The following is a 21,908-nucleotide window of genomic DNA, read 5'->3' on the forward strand; positions in this document are numbered from 1 at the left end:
TTCAATGTGATTCTAAAATAATAAACAAAGACCAAAACCACAGAGGAATTAAAGGATTTACAACTTTTTTTTAAATGTTCCAATTCCAACTTTTCCATCTGTATTAATGCAAGCCCACTTAACTATCAGATTCATTGAAGTTTAAAAAAAAAAAAAAAAAAAAAACTGCAAAAAAGCATTGATTTATCATGCCTAGAGATCAAAATAGTAAATGGACAGTTAAGTACATCAAAATATTTCTCTGCTAACATCCATATGACTATTTACAAATATTCAATACAATCTGAAGTTAAACATTGGAACAACACACAATAGACATCTATTAGTCATAATTACAGTAAAAAATGGTCTTGGCTACTACCTAACGACAAAACCAAACGTAACAGTGGTACGCCACTAAAGACATTCATTCAACAGTTTAAAAGAAAATCAGTGGCTAATTACATGAACAGTTAAACCTGACAAAACGTGTGACGTGTCGAACACATTTACATTTGATGTTTCATGAATGTCTCATTCATCACCCAGGTTTCATGTTAGTCGAAATATTATTATATCATACTATGTTCAAAACAAAGTCTGATCAATCAGGGTATCTAATCTTGTGGTCTTTTGTCAAACAAGAGAACTGACATCATATAGCCGTTGCGAAATACTGTGAAAATCACATGGGACTGTTAAGTGTGACAAAGGTATATATATATTTTTTTTATTGTGATAAGATTAGCTCCCTGTCATTTCGATTACTTAAATGAAATGTTTTTTTCCACAGTATTGCCTTAAATTGTTATCCTTGTGACGCACAAAAAGTGGCAATCTTGCTATGTGCCGATCCCTAATGAACAGCCGGCTAACTCAAGAGTTATTTACTCTGCACTTGACCTTAATATTTTCCAGAGTGTTCCCTTAACTTGCCGTAAAAGCGGTCCTCGTCACAAACTGAGGAAGACAATGTGATCGCTTGCAAATCAGCAACAAAGCGATCACTCGCAATTCAACCGATATTGTAATCCAAAACACAAAAGCTGCCATTAAAACTGCAAAACAACATTGCAAAATAGCCCAGTGGAAAGACAGCACCTGAGAGATGGGCAAAATACTTTGTCAAGTCTATAAACATTGTTTACATTTCAAAACACCTTATTTCAGAAGTTGACTGCTACCATTTCACTCTGAAACTGGACTACAACTCAAAGTGAAAGATACTCACAAAGGGCCACTAGACTTTGCAAATCAGACACAGTTGCACGTCTCTAACATCACACTGGCAGCAGAAAATTACAACTTCTAAATTCGGTCACTCAAATCCTCACCTGTCGAGTCCCTATTTCAATTTTCTCTTTCTAGTTCAGTTGCACTTCATGTTGCTGACTTCAGACCTTATATGCCAGATTCAAGATACTGGAAGATCAGCAATGTATTTTTGGAGAGGTTATACATTTTTGGGATCACAGCAATGGTTCTACCAGTCACACACACTACATAAATGACTAAGCCTGGTTCACATGCCAGGATAATCAGCCCAATTTTAGCCCTCAATCTCGCTTCCCAAAAAATCGTACAGATGTGCCGATTACCGTAATAGCTCAAAAATATCATCTTAAATTTGAGTGGGGATATTTAACTCAATGCCTCCTTCTCATCCATTGTTTACTCCAAAGTATGAATATTCACGAATGAACCCTGGCGATAATTTTAATATCTCGTCATGTGAACCAGGCCTAATAAGGGCATATATAAAAATGTAGGTCGCCCATTCTTGCTAACCCAAAAGCTGAGCACGGCTGACAACCATGGAGAACGAAAAAATAACTCGCACTAGCCATGAAAAACATTTGTCAGAAGCAACATTAACCTAAAATATTCCTATTTACAGACTTTCTTTTGATATAAGATTAAATATTTACACAGGTGTCCCAGTTTGAGGATTGTTGTATTATTTTGGTGACCTTGGGGGAATGTTCTGTTCCTTGCCACTCTTTCGAAATCCACGCTGCGGGGAAAAGGTTTTGCCTGTGTACCCACCCATGTTTCTGGGATGCTCCCAACTCTTCATCCCCGCACCTCCACTTCGGCCGGCGCGATTATAGCCGTAAAATGTACGTGTGACTTGGCGAGGAGGGCAGCTGTCTCCACCTTTGTCTGATTTATCCACAGGATCCCTATGATTGGCTCGTGGCTCCTCCCCTCTATTAGCCTTGAGCTCCTGAAGAGGCTGAACGGCCGTAGAGACAGGGGCCGCCGGAGAGGGTGTCTGTGCTGGTGGTCCATCTTTAGCAAGTCGCTGGCACACTTCTGCATAGCTGAGCTTTTTCGGCTCCTGGTTCGACAGGTAAGAAAGGAAATGACTATCGACCATGATTACTTTGTACAGTATGTTCAGTAGACATCTAATGAACACTTCCATTTGTTCCGTCTGCCAGGCCTCGACACATTTTTGTGGAAATTTGGTATTATAATCTAATTCATGTCAAAATAAATGCAGCTTTGTGCATATTTTACTATATGACATCACTAACGGGAGCCTCTTCTAAACTGAGTGTCGATTCAAAATCAGCCATTTTCTACTATGCTGCCTCTTCATTTTGGAATTGTTTGAAGGATGAGTCAGTACTTAATGTGTGTGCATGTATGTGTGTGTGTGGGGGGGGGTTAAGAGGTAATATTGCAACAAGCTGACCCAAGCAACCAGTGGCTCTTTACCTGTTCTGAGCTGTCAGCTGGTGGGGATGCCACTTCAAGAACACCGCGGCTACACGAGGAAGATGCTTCTGTTGGACTAACAGGCTTGACGGTTGGTGACACTTTTTCATTTGGCATAATGTCAGCCTCACCCACATTCTCGATCGGTGAGGAACTGCTAAAACACAAAGAAAACATATAAGTACCTTGCAATTATCTGATTCGGATTGAATACTTGGTGTAGGGGGAAAATTGCACCTTCTAATAGGCTGGGCTGGTTTTTGCATCACCTCTGCACTAGGTGTCACATCTGGACTAACAGGACTTGGAGCTGGAGGCTCTGAGACGTTTGAAGGTTTCATTTCGTCTACCTTGTTGCATACAGCCTTAAAAAAGTACAGAAGAGGGTGAATATAATATTGACAAGATTCTCCAGAAATCTTGGACATCTGGTTATCAGAGAGAATTATTAATTACCTTGCTGGTGACTTTTAGACCACGTACTACATCAGAGAGCCGCATCTCTGGTGTCTTCTCTTCTGTTAGACTAACCGCAGATCCCGGCAAAGGAGGGAAATTGGAAGCCGCCAGGTCAAACTTTGGAGGCGGGGGCACCTCGACTTCTGTCTGTTTCTGTTTTGGAATTTAGGTAAATGATCACATTTTAGATGGGTAAAATATAAAGCGTTTCAAATCTGATTTAAAATAGTCCAAAGGTTGCTGACCATGGTATGTTCATCATCTCTTTTCCTCCTCATGCCCCTGTAGTTGTTAGTTCTCCTGAAATAAAACCAAAATTGTTTATGGCATTCCCCAGTTAAAGAGGTCAGCTCAACATGAATTAACAAGAGATTTACACACCTTGTTCGGACATCCATACTCAAATCCCCGCTGGGCGTAGTGTCCTTCGGAGAAGTGCTTTTAAGTCTTAGGGAGGGAAGGCTAACTGAAGTGGTGGCCATCAAGGTCCCTGGTGTCTGAGGGGGTTGTGAGGTCAAAGGTCTCAACAGGCCATCCATCAATGCTGGGGGAGCCATTGATGGGGCTATGTGTGTGTCACAAGGCCTAAAGTGTCCCTTTAAATGATTTCTAGGAACACAGAAAGGATTCATTTTATTAACTGTACATCTGGATATGACTAATGTATGCGCACACAGTTATTAGGAGGAAAAACAAGACGAACGGGATTAAACACAGTTGGAGTTGAACAAACTAAACCAATTAAAAGCTTTCTACTTGCTTTCCAATAAAATGTATATTTGACATATTGCTTTCCGATTTATTATGGTAAAAATAAAAAATAAAAGACATTGTATAATCAACATCAACTTAACGTTTTTGACAGTCAGGGGAAGAGAAAAAAAAAAAAGAAATCATCAATGTGACCTACCGGGTCCTGCACAAAGGAGGATTACAGCTTGAACTTGCTTTATAGTTCCCCACACTGTTGTAAGCAGTCATGAAGCCGTTGTTTGGGAAAGGTGCCTGGATGCCACAGAGGTAAGGCAAAATAAAATTAAGATCAACAGTATCAATTGTGACACGCTCTGTGTACTTCCAAGCGAGTGAAGAGTACTGTTACTGTACATAATTACTGCACCCCTATTACTACTAACCGGTTCTTCACAATGGTCTATGATGTCACATAATGCAACTGTATATAAAACAGTACAATTTGCTGTCTTTTATTTTATTTGCCAGGTCAGCATTGCAAATGGTGACATCAATTTAATCATTTGAGAAAAAAAAAAAAAAAAAAAAAAAAAAAAAAGGAGTTGAATAAAATAAACAGAAGTGGTAAACGCTCTCACCAGTGGCGTTTCAAAGTAAGGCATTGTTGTTGCATTCCAGGACTGGGCAAGAGCTGGATAGACTGGGTATTGCTGCTGAGCACTGTACACCTGCTGCATGTACACAGGGGAGCCAAATGCAATGTGAGGCTGGGCCTGCTGGTTGTACACACTTGGGTCCACGGTGCTGAAGCCCGGCTTACTAAAGAATGTGTTTATTGCCTTGATGCGGGCCTGGAAGGACAAAGCAGGAATGACAAGACTTGAGTTTTGTTTTGTTTTTATAGCACAATTTCTGGCGATAGAAACATAATTGTCATCTTTATCCCCTCAGATCTCATAATCTCACGGTCATTAGGCCATAAAACACTGCCCTGACTAGGGAGGTGGGGTGGGGTGGAAAGCGGGATAAGGGAAATGATGGGAAGATGAAGATGATAAGAGAAGAAAGAGCGAGAAGAAAACAGACAGAGAAAAGCAATGTTCCCTCCTAGCCAGCGTCAGTGCATCTGGGTCCTTCTAAGCGCGATACTGATCATCACTGGGGGTCATGGCAGTCGCACTCAAGGCAGAAATAAAATATAATTCATCTGAAATGAGATCTATTTACCAACACTCCCATTTAACAAAATGTCAAAACACTTTTGCCAGGAGCAATAAGATCTATTTGCTTATCAACTTACCATTATTGGCTTGCCCTGAAACACTTTCACTTCCTCCCGTAAATATCTGTAAGCCTGAGGACAGAAAGGATTCTTGCACTTAACACAAGTTGAATAAAGTCCAATTTGAAATTGAAAATGCAATTGCATACCTTTAGTGCATCCATATCTGACTGGAACGTGATGTACCAGTTGCTGTTGTGGGCAAATTCGGCACTTATCATATTTGGGCACTCTTCACTTTTAAAGAGAGCCTCCACCTCCTGCAACAGTTGCAAAACACGTTTTACGGCTCTAGTCACATCTTCACCGACTTTTTCCCAGAACAAATATTGACCGAGGCAAAATAATATCCTAAAAATATGTTAAGTATCAAATGATCCTTTTTTGCAATTGAGGGGGGTGTCATCTTTACCTCTACTGGTGTAGTCTCTGGAACCTCTCGCAGAATAATAATTGAGCGACTGTGATTTGGACGAACTTTCTCTCCGGCTTCATCGACGTGAACCAGTGGCAATTCTGTCAGAGAGAGAAAAGTTGAAAACCTCATCTGAAGCAATCGCCAGTTGATAATTTACCAAAGTGAACCAAGCACTGCTTTTGATATAAAACGGGTACCTCTCAGTACATCCACGATGAGATCCATATCATTAGTGAGGGCTTTGATGTCCTCCATGCACGCTATGGTCCAGATTGGAATAAACTGCTCACTATCCATCTCTGATATCAGGTACTGGTCAATTGCTAAGTTCTCCCTGGAGGGGGAAAAATTTTTTTCTGAGTATGATCCGGGAGGAGAATTAGATCCATTTAATTTGTGACTATGCAGTCACACAACCCACCTTGAAAAGTAGAACTCCAGTTTTTTCTTCAAGGACTCCCTGAGACTCTCAGACATTGTTTGTTCTTTAGTTTCACCAACAGTTGACTCGCTTTGGGGGTTAAGGGCTAAATACCCTACAGCAAAGGGGTCAGTATCGTTCACAATGCCCTCTGGAGGCACACAGGCGTAGTCAGTGTTATCAGCAAAGTCAGAATCGCATCCTTTTCCCCCAAAAGAGAGAACATCAGGGTACTCTGAAAGGAAAGGAGAGACAGGCTAGATCAACATTTTTTTTTACAAATGCAAAAAACTTAAATTTGCTTTTTATGGTAAATAAAAGTACGACATTTGTTCTGTCGGGGAGCTAAACGTGAAAGACTATAAGGTAGCTCATACCTTCAGTCATGACAGCGTTGTGAGGATAGGTCTGCAGCCAAGAGGAATTGTCTGTCCCCTCCGAGATATCATTCTGGTGGGCAGGAATCTCCTGCCACACTTTGGCATTGGGGTTCAGAACGGTTTCCTTGGTGGTGACCTACATTAGAAAAGGACATGCACTTTGTTATGAAGGTGAAACCAATCATGCGAAAAATCCAGTCTAAATTTGATGTCAATTTAAAAAATAGGACTCCAGTGCATTTTTATAACCAAACTGCATCCTAACACTGGCAGTATAAAAATCTACTGCTTAACATCAAGCACTTCACTCCCTGCAGCTGTTAACTCATGTAATTTTGTCAAATTGTTAGCTGCATTTGTATGAAAAATATATTAATCTTAAAACAGAAACGTTTGATTACTCAGAAACATGGTGTTGCACAAGGTCAAGATTAAAAACACCGACGTAACGCTACATACCATTCAAATGCTATCGAATTAACAACAAGCCTCAGTAAAATGACATGATCCACATTCCGATTCTGCCGTCCACATAAAGAGACTCGTCGACTACTAAAGGCAAAGGCTCATTAACCTGAGCTCCAATAAATCCGGTTTGGTTCACACACAAACTACGCAGTGACAAAGCTGAGCCTCATTGGTTTCCGCATGCCGGTTCAGCCGGCCTATCAGAGGTTCCATTCAACACGCAAGTCTTTCATCCAGCCTGACTACAAGACGGGCGTGTGCATACGTCACTCAAATAAGCACTTGGATCATTTTTATATTTCGAAATATGTTCTAATTGACATTATAATAAAGACGAGGCTCAAATAGACGCCATTGTATGTTTAGCCATCGTCAATTAAAGCGCGGTGCGCGGCTGTTGTGGAGCGTGTGGGAGCACATGGCGCTGACGTAAAAAAGGCTCCAAATGACTCCGCTAGGCCGTTCAAGTGAAGCCCGGTGGACATTTATCTGCAAATATTATAAAGGGCCCGGGTTCAATTCGAAACAAATGATCGGATCTTAATCCCGCTCCCATAGCACACCGTAACCTTCATATCTCAACTGCCTTTGATAGCCACTTAGCTCGCCACCTAGCTTGAGTTGTATAACAGCTAACACAGCAAGTCACGTGTAGGCCTGTAACACACTGAACATTACGCATGGATTCAAACTCGAAAGTTCGAAGAAAATGTTATTCTGCCGGGGTCATGTCATCATAAACATACACGCTACGAGAGTAGAGTCGGTCCACAAATGACAATTTGTTCAAGGCGCAGTTTACCGAGACTCGCGAACAACACAGAGCCGCCATGGTTAGCTAACTGTCTTGTTTACTAGTTGACCGTGACTTGTTGGTCACCTTTTAAAGGTTAAGCACCCGGCATTTGACTCGACCAATATCTTTAATAGATTCATCGCAATTAAAAAAAAAAAAAAAAAAAAACGTTAGCAAACGATGAACGTTGATATCAAGTTACAAGAACCGTCTGGCAGTTTTAAGTGTGGTTGATGCATGCGGGTGATGTATTAGAAAGGAGGAACAGGTTGTTGCATGTTAGCTAGCGTCCTTGCTAGGCCAAAAAAAAAAAAAACTTACCATGTTTGGATATGATATTAAGACGACGTCCGCTTCAGTTTGTGGTTATAAAATAACGTCAGAGTGCCTTGAGACTTGCGATTGAGGCTCTCGACCACACTTCTTTGGAGTGCGGCTTTTTCCTCAACTACCGTCTCCCCGGTAACACGCCAAGCCCAAACACGAGCACGATACACTTCAGACTACGACTTTAGTAACACGAACGGCTACCTTAGTTATTTAGTCAAAAAGAAATTGCCATTTTATGACGTTATCCTCATTTGAACCGATTGGCTTCGATGAACTCTTCGTGCAGCATGTGACAGCTATGCCCTGTGCGTGTCGTCCTCTGCTTGCAAGTAAGTACGTACAACGGTTCCGCAGAGGCGCACTGGCACTTCGGTTCCATAGCGACATCTACAGTCAAAGATGATGATGCATTCGAGGAAAAGTGGAACATTTGATTTTCCCACTTCCGACCGCTAAGAGTTCAGGGCGAATATTCATTATTTTCTTCATTAATATAAATACAGAAACATTAATAGCATTTGATTCATTTCACCAAATAACTTCATACGGTCGGTACAGATAATGCGGTGTTATTTTTTAATAACTAAATGAATGTAATAAAGCTAAATATGTTTCAAATATTGTAAATTCATTTCATCAATTTTCTGAACTGGTCGCTAGCCAATCACAGGGCAGACACACTCACAATCATACTTAGAGACAATTTGGGGTGGTCGATCGGCCTCCCATGTATGTTTTAGGAAAACCCATGCAGGCACGGGGAGAACATGCAGAATCAAACCCTGCGCCTCTGAACATTGAGTTGGATGTGCTAACCAGTGCTCTAATATGCCTGCATCTTACAAATGAAATTTCCGTTGAACTGAGAGTTCTTTTTTTTTCCGACTTCGCAACTCGGACTTCCCAATTCAAACGGGTGTTCGACTGCACTTAGGAGTCGGAAAAGTCCGACTTCCCACTCTTCTCCAATGCAGCATAATGTATTTATTATGAAACACTTCACGTGAAAAGCTTTTTCTACTATAAATAATGTGTTGTGCAACTTTCCACAGTAACGGAAAGGCACCTTTCCCGTCAACACTTATACCACATATAAGACAGATGAACATATATATCACCAAATACTTCTGCACAATCCAAATTATACTTAACTCGCTCCCGATGCCTGAGATTGTGTAGTCCGTCAAACACTTCTGTTCTTCCCGCAAGTAGAAAAAATAGGCCTTCACCTTGAAGACGAGACGTGCTCCCTCTGATGAACACGCCTAGTTAGTCACACCCCCACCAATCAAGCGTGCTTTCAGCTACGACGTCACCAAGTACTGAGCCCCTCCGTTGAATCGCATCACGGCCGTTCAAAGGCTGCGCAACTTGACATATTTACGTCTACCAAGGAGAATGTGGGTGCGTCACTGTTCATCAGCAAAAATACGCAAAAAATACAATGAGGGGGCGGGATTTGCTGATACACAGAGGTGGTACTCCTCATATTCCATTTGTACTAAAAGTAGAAGTAGCCTACTTGTATTGGGGGGACAACTGGAAAAGTACAAACTCTGAAGTGTACCTCATTGCAACTGTTTTGACAACATTGCAATAAATTACTATTTCCAGTTTTTACTAACTTGCTCACACTGAGAAATAAAATCACTGGACACTGCTTTGCAACAAGCTAAATGCTGATAGGCTAATCATGACTGAACCGACATCTTATTGTGTTTATTTTGTTTTAGTAGCATTTAAACCATTTTAAACCAGGAGCAAAACAAAACATCCTATAAAAAACATTACATATGAGGTTTTTTTCCTCAGATCTTTTTTTTTTTTATTCCCAATGCTCGTGTTTTTACGCAGACATGGTATATAACAATTGTATTGTAAGGCTGTACATCTGTGCTAGGACCACTTACAAATGGGTCACAACACATTAATGTTCACTAACCCTTTATTTCCAAATTATGCAAGAAGAGATTGTATAAAGGTCAGTGCAGGACATTTTACAGTTCTTTTTCACACACACAAAAAGCATTCATTTAAGTGTTGTCACAATTAAGCCTTGGTGCTGGAAGCCTGTTTACTCTGTTGTAGCTGTTGGATCTTCACATTCATGACTTCAATGACAGCTGCAAGAAAGCAAAAACGACAACTTGTCAGCAACAAGTTAAAAGCGAGATTGTTATTTGCTTTTACATTTGTGATGACCGTTACCTTGTTTCATGGCATGTTTTTCCTGAAGGGCGGGCTGAATTTTCTCAATTTGCTTTGTCAGGAAATCTAGTTTTCGTTTGAAGAATGCCTTGGAATCTGCTACATTCTACAGGAAAGCCAAAGATTGCACTTAAGGTTTGCATTTTTGAATTAGATTTAACAATGAATAATCCTGACATAAAGCAGAATATAATGGAATACATTAAAACACCTACTTACCTTTTCAACATAATATCCTGTTCCCACATCGACTAAAACATGCTCCACGTCATTTAATGTTCCAGGCACATACATCTAGAATACGTTAAATTAAGGACAATGGCTGACTGAGACAGAATATGAAATACATTGTAACCCACACAGCATTTTCTGGATTTTCTTTCCAATTTATATGTATAGGAAAAATACATTCAGTTTGGAAAACATGCTAATAATATAACTATGTGTTTGGCACAGAAAAGGTCTCATCTATGGCAAACTATAAATCAGATAAAAATACAAACATACTGGTGATGAATACAATTCAAGGATACAGAACTTGTGAGTGGGACGAGTAATTCCTTGCCTACGTGAGGAGACAGACAGTTTCATCAACCTTGGCTAAATGCACAGAATCTAAAAACCTATTCCACCCACCTTGATTTTTTTTGTTTAAGGAATTCAAATTATCTTTTGCGTCAACATATTTAGCCTGGACGACTTTGAGCTGGCTTATTGAGGACGTCAGGAACTCGACCTCCTGCAAAACAAAATTTCGCACAAGTGTCAATACTGTCCCGCACCTATATACGTTTCGACATGCATTTACGTTAATTAGTTAATTGTCCAAATGTCTGTGATCTGCCATGCATGTGATCTGCCTAATTTAGATGATGCAGATTTGCATTAATTTACAAATGTGTGTGAGCTAGCACGCCTTACTTATCTTTAAATAGTCTTAAACGTAGGGAGGGGTGGAGGGGATACATCAGAGCCTGGGCATGCTACATTAAACAAAACTCTCCCACGGTGTATTCAGTTCTATCACCATCAATACAACAAAATATTGTATTATAAACACAAGAATAATACACAAAAGTAAACTTGCCTGGTCTAATTGGCTTTTCAGTCCCTCAAGCTGAGGGAGCGATAGGTCCGCAAGATTGATCGCCATGTTGGGAACCTGGGGAGTGTGACGTCAGGGATTGCTTCCGGTTCAAGAAAAGTGGAGTGTTCGTTTCCGTAAGCAGACGCCCCTCGTGGACGTTAGGATGCATGCAGCTCAAGTTATTAGAAACTCGCTCGACTTGCTGTGGCTTTCAAACTGTTGATATGAATTCAAATCAATCAATTTGTAAATTGGCACTGCATCTGTATAATAAATTTATATTGCAGCCGTGACAACTCATTGGTTCAGCATGTAAAATCTAATTCAAGATTCAAGAGTTGAATGCAGACTTTAATGACAGTAATCATGATTAAATAGGGACAACTCAATCCAAAAAATTCAAGTGAACATTTATTTCAACTTTTTACTCAAAAATCACAATTCAAAAACAGGCGTTGAGTTTGAGAGTAAAATGCAGTTCTTTACAATTATTAACATCTTCAGTTGAATTGCAAGTTCAAAAACCTCAAAACGAAAGACCATAAAAAAAATAAAAAATACTGCAGTGTAGAATATGAGTATGTGATTCTGTTAGCAGCTGACCGGCCTCCATTACCGCATGTGAATTGGTAAACCATAGACCACCGGTGCGGCTCCTATGATATATTGCAGGTAAGTGGCCTGGCGTGAAGGGCCCATATAATCCAGCAAGGCACTTCCGGACTCTGATGATAACCAGGATTTCAGCAGAGCTTTGGTGAAGCGATCAATATCCCGATCAGTTACATCCCACAGGTTTCCCAAAACAAAGGGGCTATGGGGGTAAGGAAGGGAGGAGGGGGGGAAAAAAAAAAATAGTCAGGACAAATATAGTGAACTGAAATCTTGTGCTCTACAACTGAATAAACTGTACATTACTCACATCACTTTGTAATTTTCTACAATTCGATGTAAAATTTGAATAACTTTTCTCACCAGCCTGCTATGAGATAACTGAGGATGATTCCTTGTCCCTCCTGATCCCCCCGCACAGCCAGAGCAGCACTGCTGCAGCCGAGCAGTAGGGAGGCGGCTTTCATTGGTCGCATCAGGACCGCATGGCTGTCAAGGAAACGTGCCCCTGCACCATGGCCCAAATAACTGGAGAGTCCAAAGGGATGGAGTAGCATGATACACAGGACAAGGGGGGAAACCAAGGTTATTCCAACTACGATTACGATATACACTAGTGGCATATTTTATTCTTGTATGTATATTAATAGGTTGTCCAACAGTTATTAGATTCTCACAAACGTACATGTATAGATCCTTAGCCGCAACAGCTTCTTCCAGCTGTCCCGTTTCTGGAGCATGTCCACACACACCATCCCAATCCGGTTCACTAAAATTAAAGACAATAAAGTAGAAAGTGAGGAAAGTCAAGAAAAGTTTTTGAAATGTCTTGTTTTTAAGAGTGGATGGATGGATGGATGGATGGATGGATGGATGGATGGATGGATGGTCTCACCTGCTGAACCACTCTTGAAATTCTTTCTTTGAGTTTTGTAAATTGCCATCAGGGTCCAAAATATAAAATGTATTCTTTGGGTCCACACCGTGCTTCAAGATAGACTGAGGGTCATTCTGAAGGAGGATAACGGTATTATCCCGATGACAGACTCCACACAATGTATCGATACAGTTATTGGGATAAAAAAAAAATCATACCTCTTTCTGAATACTCAGTCCAATTAATGACTGCAGAGACGGCATGCGGCTCATGGAACGGAACTTCAAGGTGGCGATGCTTTCCCAGGGCAGCTTCTGAAGGTACTGCAGAGGACAAGACAGTTTGGCATAGAGGATGATCCAGTCAGAGGTCAGACACATTGTTCCACGTGACAAATAACAGCTCAGTTTCAGTACCTTGTCCAGAATGAGAACCACATGACCACAAGGCTCCTCTTTGTCAGCAAAATGCAAACCAGCCGATTGGAGAAGCTGCTCACAATTGTCATCCCATTCGGGACAAACTCCAAGAGCAAAGCTTTTCAATTCTTTTGAGGACAGTCGAGGGACTGCTGAAAGGAGAACCTAGACACAAGGCAATATATTTACCTGGGTGCTTTGGAGATGCGGAAAAAGAAAACACCACAAACCTTTAACATTTCTTCACTGGCTGTCACTCCCTTGGCGCACAAAGTCTTGCAAAGGTGCTGGGCCTTTGCGGAGAGCTTGGGATCCGATGAAAGAGGCAGAAGGAGGCTCTTCCAGCAGCCCAACAATTGCTCCATGTCTTTCAGTAAACACTAAAACACACACATATATACAATCAAAACCTTTGTTATCCAAGTAAAAAATATTCACCTTTGAGCGACTATTACATCACAGCCTTTGCAGCAGCAGTGCCCTTGTTCCTTACCTCAACTCGAGAGTTGAGTGCCCTGCGGCCCTCCCACCACTGATCTTTGTTCGACACACTGCTCAGAGCCTTTTGATCCACCAGAATACTATCCATCTCCTGGACCAGCCATCTAATAGAGCGCTGTCAATCGGAAGAGAATTGTTAAAAGAAAAGTGAAACATTTACCTTTGGCTCGGAGATCGACTTGATTTTGTTTTCGAATTTACAATCCCCCTGCAACTATGTTTTATCATGCTTACCGGCTCGGTGGACGTGGGAATGTGTACAGTCACAGGAGCCGAGCCCTTTTCAAGACGGGACAGAAGGATGCTGTCCCCCATTTCGTGAGCTCTGACTCCAACCACTGACATCACACACACAGTCACGCCTGTGGCAAAGAGAAAGAAACATGTGGCACCATTTTGCTTATACCCTCACAGTCATGAAAGAGGTTCCAGTAAATCGGAACATCACCCCCATGTTACCTGAAGGAAGGTGTTGGAGTTGCTGAATCAACTCTTGACAGTGGCTCTGAGGGAAGGCTGAACCATCAGATGTTGGAAAGGAAAAGATGTCCTCCAACTGAGACAACCTCTGTTCCGTCGTAGTCGTGGCACTCGACTCGTTGAGACTCAAGCTGTCCATTTGATCTGCTAGCTCGCCGGATGCTTTTTTTAGCCTCCTATGAAAAACACACAACAAATAACCAACTTAGAAAGCACACTTGCCTACAGAACATCAAACGTTACAGCACGTGGAGAATGCACTTACTTAAGAGAGCTGGCGAGGTGCCTGATGGTGCGATGCCGGCTTGTGATGCCCAAAGACTGGGAATGTAGCATTGCTGTAGTAACGGGATCCTGCTGCCCCGTCGATAGTGCCAGAAGGGCACACAGGTTTGGAAATATGGTGGGAGGGGGGAAGTGCTGAAGAGCCAGCCAAGCTGAGCGGAGTAACACCTGAATATCTTCAAATGAAACATTGTCTGACCCAAAACAAAAAACAAAACAAAAAAAATCAATCAATCCGATGGCAAAACACGTTTTATTGGTATTTCAGGGATTGTCAAAATCTCTAAAACCTTACCCGGTGTGAGGTCCGGATAAGGAAGAGGGGTTTGAGGACCTCTTGCTTGACGTCCACAATTCTTAGTAAACAAGTCATTCCCCTCCAAATCGCAACACAACTCCCTCCGCAACACCTCAACAAAATTTGTGTCTTTAAAGACGAAAAGCGCAAACAAAGTTAAAAGGCATTGCTCGCATGACGGTGCGGCAGTTGAACATCTTACCTGAAGCAGCAGAGTCTTTTGCCTCTTTGTCCGACGTCCTTAAATACTCAATGCTCATGTCGAGAATTTCATTTGTTTCCTCCTCAATGGCCCTCATTTTTTCTGGCTCCTCCTCAAACGCCAACTCCTTGGCAGACACCTTTCTGGCTCGTCCACGTCTTGTTGAGGACGCTCGACACGCGGGAGTTTCATCTTCGGACGAGGTGCTCTGAGGCAGTGCGCAGCTCTTCTTCTTCGCCTGCCTTGTCGGTTGGATCTTCGTAGCAGAGGCAGCTTTATCTTTACATGTAGCTTGTCTTGCGGTGTTTTTCTTTTTGGACAGTTTTTCATCCGGTACTTCCCGAGGGTTATACTCTGCGTCACTGTCATCACTAAACTCCACCTGAATTAAGACAGTTCAAGTAATTAGTAGTCTCGTTCTTCATTTAGTCCTCTAATTTGATACCCACCTTGAATCGAGATTTCTTGGTGCGTCTTGGAGCAGCAGGTACGGGCTTAACTTTGTCTTGAGTGGGTAGGAACTGATCAAACACCTGAAACTCCATCTTGGGCGCAGTTTTCTGCGCACTCTGTACTGAGGCCGGTGCTTTATCTTTCTTTATTGGAGTACAGGCCACTGTGCTGAAGTCAAAAACGCTCAGCTCCTTTGCAGAAAACTTGGACTTGACGACTGGCGTCTTGGGAAACGGACTCATCGGAATAACTGGAGTCATGGGACCCAGGCATTTCCCTTTGGCTGTGTAGCTTGGGAATTGGAAATGTATCTGCGAGGCCTTGACCTTTGTCTTCTTTTTTTCAGACTTAGGAAGACCTTCAGGCTCCTTGAGTGAGCATTGCTGCAATTTCAAAACTTTCAATTGTTTTGGTGCCTTCCACGTCCACACATTTGAGAAAAGTTCCTCCAGCTTGCATTCTTTTTTTGTAGATAAGGTAACCAATAATGCAATGGCTTTGGTTACCATGAGACCTGCTTTCACAGCTCTGAGTTCCGGGGAGCGCACAGAATCAACCAAAGCTAAACCAGCTTCCAGTACTTTCCATATGCTGCAAACCTTACCCTGTCTAGCTTCAAGGCCAGAAACAGCCATGTGAAGGTACGCACGGCCCATCACATCGTGCATAAGCAAGGCCTTTGCGGGGCTCTGCTGTGGCATGAATTCAGTCAATTTAGCCTCAAGTTTGGCAGTGACTGTCTTGCAACGAGCCAATGCCGCCCAGTAAAGTTTAAAAGCATTTTCGGCTTCAGAAGGGTCAAGCTGGAGAACCATATCGGCCTGTCCGGCAGCCCAGCGGGCGGTGACGCGTCCTAGGAAGGGCTCCGAGCAGCAAGGGCACTGGCAGGTTGTTTTGTGCGTCAGGCAGGAGAGCCAACGACGTGGTTTGGTCTTGAGCGGTGGCGAGCTACTTTCATCCCTCACAACTGGCTCTTTGAGAGTCCACCTTGTACTCAGGATGTCCTTCAGGTCATCATCCTCCATCACAGGAAATGGACGAGATTTCTGCGACGGCCGACCTTTTCTTGGCTTGATTTTAACCTCCGACTTGGACTTTGGATCTGAAAAATCTGAACAGACAAAGCTCATTTGAAACTCAACATCAAATAAAAGGCATCAGGGAACTGATCCTGGTGCCCGATTCTCGCCATTAAAAGTAGCTACTAATTTGTGCGAACCTGTGTACATTTCCAGAAGGTTCTTGACTTTGTCTAAATCAAATCCACTTTCTGCTGTCTCCCCTTGCTTTAGTTCCAACTCAGCTTTCACCACCAACAGCTCAGCACATCTAAGAGAATCCAAATAAAATGCACCAAGGTTATAGAAGAACTACACAATTCTAGGAACTAAGTACATGAACTTACTGGCTCAGTGCTTGCAACTTGATGGCCAGTTTCAGGGCTTCCCGACACTGCAGCCGAGCATCACTGATGGCACCGTAGCTGGTTCTCATCACAATCACTTTCATTGAGCAGTTCAACAGTTCCGATAGCAGCCGCCATTTAAACATAAGATTATTTCCTGTCGTAGATCAAGAGAAGAGTCATAATGGCCCAAAATGGATGGATGGATTATTTAACATGCCTGTGTTGATGAAGCGCACGTCGGCGGCATTTCCAGGACTCCCATACAAGCCTTTTCCCACTAAAGTGACCAGCAGGCCGCTGAGAAGCTTCAGACTTTCACCCAAAGCAGTATCTGGGCTTTTAAAACCTGAGATCCAAAAGAAAGAAATAATCATTGTTTAAATGGCTATGATGAAAGCAGAAACGAACAAACTTACCATGTTGTGAAATGCGGCTCCGCTGGGTTGGTGGCAGGGAAGCCGTGTCCAAACTGAAATAGGAGCTGCAAGTCTGGAGTGCTTGAGCTCGCAACATATACCAGCCCTTGGAACGTTTCTGCTCACTGGTCTCTTTAAGGACGTCACACAGATAAGAAACCCCACGATCCACCTGTGAAAAAGGAAATACTAATAAGTTCAAAATAATAACCTAAAAAAAAAAAAAAGAACAGATTTCATCTCTCTAAAACTTCAGATATGGGAACTGCAGCCGGGCACCTGTTACTAACCTGTCCAGCACTGTAACAGCATCGAGATTTTAGCAAAATGATGACCAGCGAGAGAATGACGGGTTCTTCTGTGCTTGCATCAGTGGTCACCATTTTTTCTGCTTGTTCAGTTTGAATCTGAAAACACAAGTCATTTCTGATCAATTCAAAAATGACCCTGATGTTTAATGTGCCTTGAACTTTATTTTTTATTTTTTAAGAAAATGGCATTACCAAAGCCAGTTCAGAGGAGCCCATTTCCAAGAGGAGGCTGGCCGACTGACAGAGTGCATATGCGCATCCTTGAGTGTCACCAAGTTGGCGGGAAAGTTCAATAGCAAGTTGATATGCTTCCAAAGCTTTAAGAGGCTAAAATGGAGAAATGCAGCACGTAAAATTGATCAACAAAAGCAAAAAGAATAGATTATATATAACCGAGTCACACTGACTTGTTTAAAATGGGTAAAGTCTCTTTGGAAATGCACTTGTTACCTTTCCCATGAGTTGGAAGAGAGCTGCAGTCATCGCAATAGAATCTGATGTCTGTTTAGGATTCCTGATGGAAGGCAAAACTGGTGTCCGCACAAGAGTAGCCCACTCGGTCAGCGCTCTTTCCAAAGGTTGGCAAAACTCTGTGGAACAAAAACAAAATTGTCACAACAATAAGAATGATAAGAATCAAATTTCACAAATTGTATGTACATAATGGCAAAGGGCTCCAAATTGCAATTGAAATCACATTTAATACGTACTGTTCTGAGCAGACAGGCTGAATTTCAGACCATCGTATACCAAAATGTTGTTCTCATTTTGCTGCTTGTCTTCATAATCAAAATCATTGGTCCCTACTGGATTTTCCACACAGGGAGTCTGCTCACGCATCTGCCGAAGCTTGATGTCTCTTTCGATTGCCTAGCAAGAAAGAACATCAACACTCAGACGTAGACGTGTTTCTACGGGAACATGTTATCTACTCGAAATGACTTGTCCAAACCGTTACGGCGAATTTCTACTTTTGTGTGAGAAAAATCCAACACACAAGTTTTAAACTTAGTAACTCGGGCCATGCGCACGCACCTCCTCGAGATTCTTCTCAAGAGTGCAGATAAAAATCCAGAGCAAAGCTTGAGCCTTGTTGTCCTTCAGTTGACTTGTGTTTTCAGGAGTCTCCATTTCTTCTTCCAGGAGCCGTAAAGCTTCATGGGCGAAATCAGCAGCCGCACTGTTAAACGGAGCATACGCAAACGTCATCACAAGAGACTCGGCACGTTAAGTGTCCTCAGACATTGAACGGAAGGAAGCTCTCACCAATCGGTCTGTTCACTGAAGTCCTTAAAACAAACAACCTGGGCCATTTCGCAGAGATAGACAGCACGCAGGTGGTTGTGAGCGCTCTCCTCATGACAGATGTCCAGCAGATCGCAAAGAGTGTTGTAGCGCTCCTGCGAGGTGTCGCCTGCTTCCTCCTTATAAGCACGCAACTCCTCATCCAAAAGGCAAAGCATTATTCTTTCATCGGGAACCTCGTGACCAAAACCATCACGTATAGTCCTAGGAGATTACAATCAACACCGTCAAAGAAAATATGAACTCCACGGAAGAGATTGAACTATTAGAACCTGAGTCGGATGTCCTCTTCAGAGTTACGAGCGGCGTCGATCTTGGTTTTCACCCACAAAGAGATTGGCTCCGTCATATGCAAAGCCATTTTATTCCCCAAGACCTTCAGCCACAGGATGACCCACTCTAGCGCTCGTTCCAGGTGCCCCGCTCGCCGGGAAGACTGCACAGCTAGCATGAAGGGTCGGTTCAACTGGGGGGGGGGAAAGTCAAAAGACATTCCATTACTGTCTTAATTAAAGAGATTGAGCACAGTGGCAAAGCTTACCCGAGCAGTAGAGAGCGAAACAGGACAGTTCTTGCTTAGATCGCGACACAGGAGCTCAAGAAGCGTGAAGGCCTGATCATACAGACGCCGATTATACAAGCCACAGCCTAAGTTGCTCACCTCAGCCACTACACAGACACAACAAGGAAACAATGTATGATGCTCAAATAGTGTGCTCTTCAAAGTCAATTCAAACATTATTTTCTTTTTTCTCCCCAAATACAGCTCCTAAGCACCTGCTTGGGCGACAAAGTCTTCATCTGGCACTTTGCACATTTCAGTCATCATGTGTCCAGCTGTGGCTTGGCAGTAGAGCAGCACTCTGGCCAGAGTCTCACTGTCATCCAGCTAACAAACATAATGACAGAAGAAAAAAAAAAATTACATTACATCACATGAATCTTATTTAAACATCATGTATGGTGGTGGTGGGACTTCACCTGGGACTCTAACAAGCTCTTATAGGCAAATCCAAAGCCTTTGAGAATACTGATGCAGAGGCTCTGCTGCAGACTGCTGCGCTCACTTTGTAATATTGAGCTCTAACAATAAAAGCAAATGAAAAGACAGAACAAATAGATTGAAGTGCTTTTGAGCAGAGCTAACGAAAGGAAAGTAGTAAATATTTAAAGAGCACCAACCTCCAGGATCCTCTTAATCAGGTCTTGGTGCTCCTCAAGAAAGGAAAACCAAGCCAGCAGCACAGGGCTACTAAATCCCTTCTTATGGCAATTTTCCACAACCCACATCACCAGTTGACATCCTTCCAGGACAGAATGAGCTTCACGTTCACCCAATTTCAGTGGAAGAGACCTCAAGGTCCTGGCACACGCTCTCAAGAACTTATCACTACACTCAGCAGGTGTCCCCATAGAGTGGATTTCAACTGCCCGTTTCCCGAGCTCCAGAGCTGCAACACGACAGTCAGCATACTTCCTCACCTTAACCCCCATTTCATTCAGAAAGGTGGAAGCCAAATTATGATACCCAGCTTTACACAGCATCTTGATTATGACAAGCACCATTTCAAGAAGTGCGTAAATGCTTGTTGTATCAATAGATGGCATAGAGCCATCAATCTTGCAATCTTGACTACCACTCCATCTGGAGAAAAGAGCGTGCATTTCGTGGAGAACAAATGAGGCATCCTTTTCATTCAGTGCTTCACGACTTTTTGCAAATTCAAAGACGGCGCTCGCTATGTATGCGGGAGCTTTAGAAAGATTAGGAGTTTCTGTGTCCAACAACAGACGGAAGTTGAGGGCTTGGAACTGGCAACGAAGTTTGTCTTTGGGACTGAGGACCTTCTGATCCATGGTAGCAGAGAGACTGTTCCACAAAACGGAGAAGCAGCTCCGCGCAAGAACATAATAGTGCTCATCCTAAAGGCAATGTAGAAGAACAAGCGTTATTGGAAGACGTATGTAATAGAAAATAAAAAAATAAATGACTCAGTACAAAGTCAAACCTGTGGTTTTGAGGTCAGCCTGGTATACAGCAATGCAGCGATACGGCTGCAGAGAGTGTGGACTTGAAGAGAGCTTAGATTGTTGACTACATGGAAAATGATCTTTTCCATGTATAGTGGACTGCTTTGGTTGAGAGAATAGACATCATAGCCATGAACGGCAAGCTCCACAAGCGTTACCAATTGGCTTATGTGATCAAACTCCAGCGTTTTAAGCCCAAAGTGATGGTTACAGGCTCTGATGACCCTATCACATAGAGTGCCACCATAAAGTGGTACACGCTTGGCAAGTCTCTGCAAAACAAAGATTTATTAAGTTCAAATCACATGTTGAGAAAGATTCCGAATGGTACATCACCACGTTCAACATTCAAATTCACCCAGACGATAAAATAACGCGATTTTCTAACAGCAAATGAGTTCAAACGTTAATGACACTTCCATCGACGTCAAACTGTAGCGTCACTTTGAAAAAGTTGATCATGCAAACCTCGAGCTCTTGACATAACAGCAGTGCCCCGCTCAACGAAGCTGACCGGTTGATCAAGTCGTCGACTGCCAAACACTTCATGACGTCTGAAGATAGCTGGAGAAAAACATGTTAACCACATTGAATCCATTTTTTAAGCTAACGATCAGACGACACCGAAGAACACGACGCTACGTACGTAACTGAGTAACTTGGAGAAACGATGTAGCAGACAGTAACTTATTTCGAGTGGAAATCCTTGGCAGTAATAGCAGTAGTATTTAAATGACATCAAAAGATATATTGTTATTTATACTCACACAGATCAGCAGCGAACACGTCCAAAGGAGGTGAAACCATCAACAGCTACCGCTCACTCGATTTGAAAAGCACTTGTTAACCAATCAAAAAGCTTACCCGCCTTACCCGGAAGTACAAGGTATCATGGGTAGTGTAGTTTTTGCGTATTTGTTTTCGTCAGCACGCACAATACGTCCTACATTACTTTTATGTGGCCAATTTTGGCACTCATTTATGCTCTAAATTCTTGCTTAATTTTATGCAATGATGTATAGCAATAATTGTAAATTTAATGAACTAAAATAATTATTCGGTGAT

General features: G+C 42.4%; 3 protein-coding genes across 6 annotated transcripts; all 3 read right to left on the reverse strand.

The window, feature by feature from the left end:
* Nucleotides 1-712: 712 nt before the first annotated feature.
* Nucleotides 713-8,298, reverse strand: larp4ab (La ribonucleoprotein 4Ab). 4 transcript variants are annotated; one of them, XM_037251568.1, is made up of 15 exons: nt 7,942-8,298; nt 6,354-6,492; nt 5,977-6,211; nt 5,753-5,889; nt 5,550-5,653; nt 5,287-5,397; nt 5,156-5,209; nt 4,494-4,706; nt 4,073-4,167; nt 3,544-3,771; nt 3,408-3,462; nt 3,160-3,315; nt 2,941-3,068; nt 2,704-2,860; nt 713-2,320 (listed from the first exon to the last, which is right to left on the reverse strand). In XM_037251568.1, exons 1-15 carry the CDS (start codon nt 7,942-7,944, stop codon nt 1,937-1,939), a joined length of 2,199 nt encoding a protein of 732 aa, XP_037107463.1. In that variant the 5' UTR covers nt 7,945-8,298; the 3' UTR covers nt 713-1,936. The 4 variants fall into 4 exon arrangements, with proteins under 4 accessions (XP_037107463.1, XP_037107462.1, XP_037107461.1 ...); XM_037251567.1 differs by lacking the exon at nt 7,942-8,298 and adding an exon at nt 7,627-7,671 and having other exon boundaries at nt 2,704-2,857; XM_037251566.1 differs by lacking the exon at nt 7,942-8,298 and adding an exon at nt 7,627-7,671.
* Nucleotides 8,299-9,877: 1,579 nt separating this feature from the next.
* pfdn5 (prefoldin 5) lies at nt 9,878-11,345 on the reverse strand. The gene is made up of 6 exons (XM_037252075.1): nt 11,246-11,345; nt 10,795-10,897; nt 10,692-10,723; nt 10,378-10,452; nt 10,159-10,264; nt 9,878-10,073 (listed from the first exon to the last, which is right to left on the reverse strand). Exons 1-6 carry the CDS (start codon nt 11,309-11,311, stop codon nt 10,000-10,002), a joined length of 456 nt encoding a protein of 151 aa, XP_037107970.1. The 5' UTR covers nt 11,312-11,345; the 3' UTR covers nt 9,878-9,999.
* A 293-nt stretch (nt 11,346-11,638) lies between these two features.
* espl1 (extra spindle pole bodies like 1, separase) lies at nt 11,639-21,682 on the reverse strand. The gene is made up of 32 exons (XM_037252074.1): nt 21,611-21,682; nt 21,312-21,407; nt 20,822-21,115; nt 19,995-20,735; nt 19,794-19,895; nt 19,590-19,701; nt 19,354-19,481; nt 19,085-19,278; nt 18,774-19,016; nt 18,543-18,687; nt 18,218-18,377; nt 17,958-18,097; nt 17,700-17,834; nt 17,487-17,603; nt 17,197-17,368; nt 16,998-17,126; nt 16,778-16,934; nt 16,592-16,701; nt 15,369-16,483; nt 14,920-15,301; nt 14,715-14,846; nt 14,400-14,613; nt 14,114-14,310; nt 13,889-14,016; nt 13,647-13,769; nt 13,384-13,533; nt 13,151-13,318; nt 12,953-13,057; nt 12,753-12,868; nt 12,543-12,626; nt 12,221-12,385; nt 11,639-12,059 (listed from the first exon to the last, which is right to left on the reverse strand). The coding sequence occupies exons 2-32, from the start codon at nt 21,390-21,392 to the stop codon at nt 11,858-11,860; spliced, it is 6,441 nt and encodes a 2,146-aa protein (XP_037107969.1). The 5' UTR covers nt 21,393-21,407; nt 21,611-21,682; the 3' UTR covers nt 11,639-11,857.
* Nucleotides 21,683-21,908: the final 226 nt, after the last annotated feature.

Source organism: Syngnathus acus, chromosome 5 (assembly GCF_901709675.1).
Source record: "Syngnathus acus chromosome 5, fSynAcu1.2, whole genome shotgun sequence".
Taxonomy (NCBI): Eukaryota; Metazoa; Chordata; class Actinopteri; order Syngnathiformes; family Syngnathidae; genus Syngnathus; species Syngnathus acus.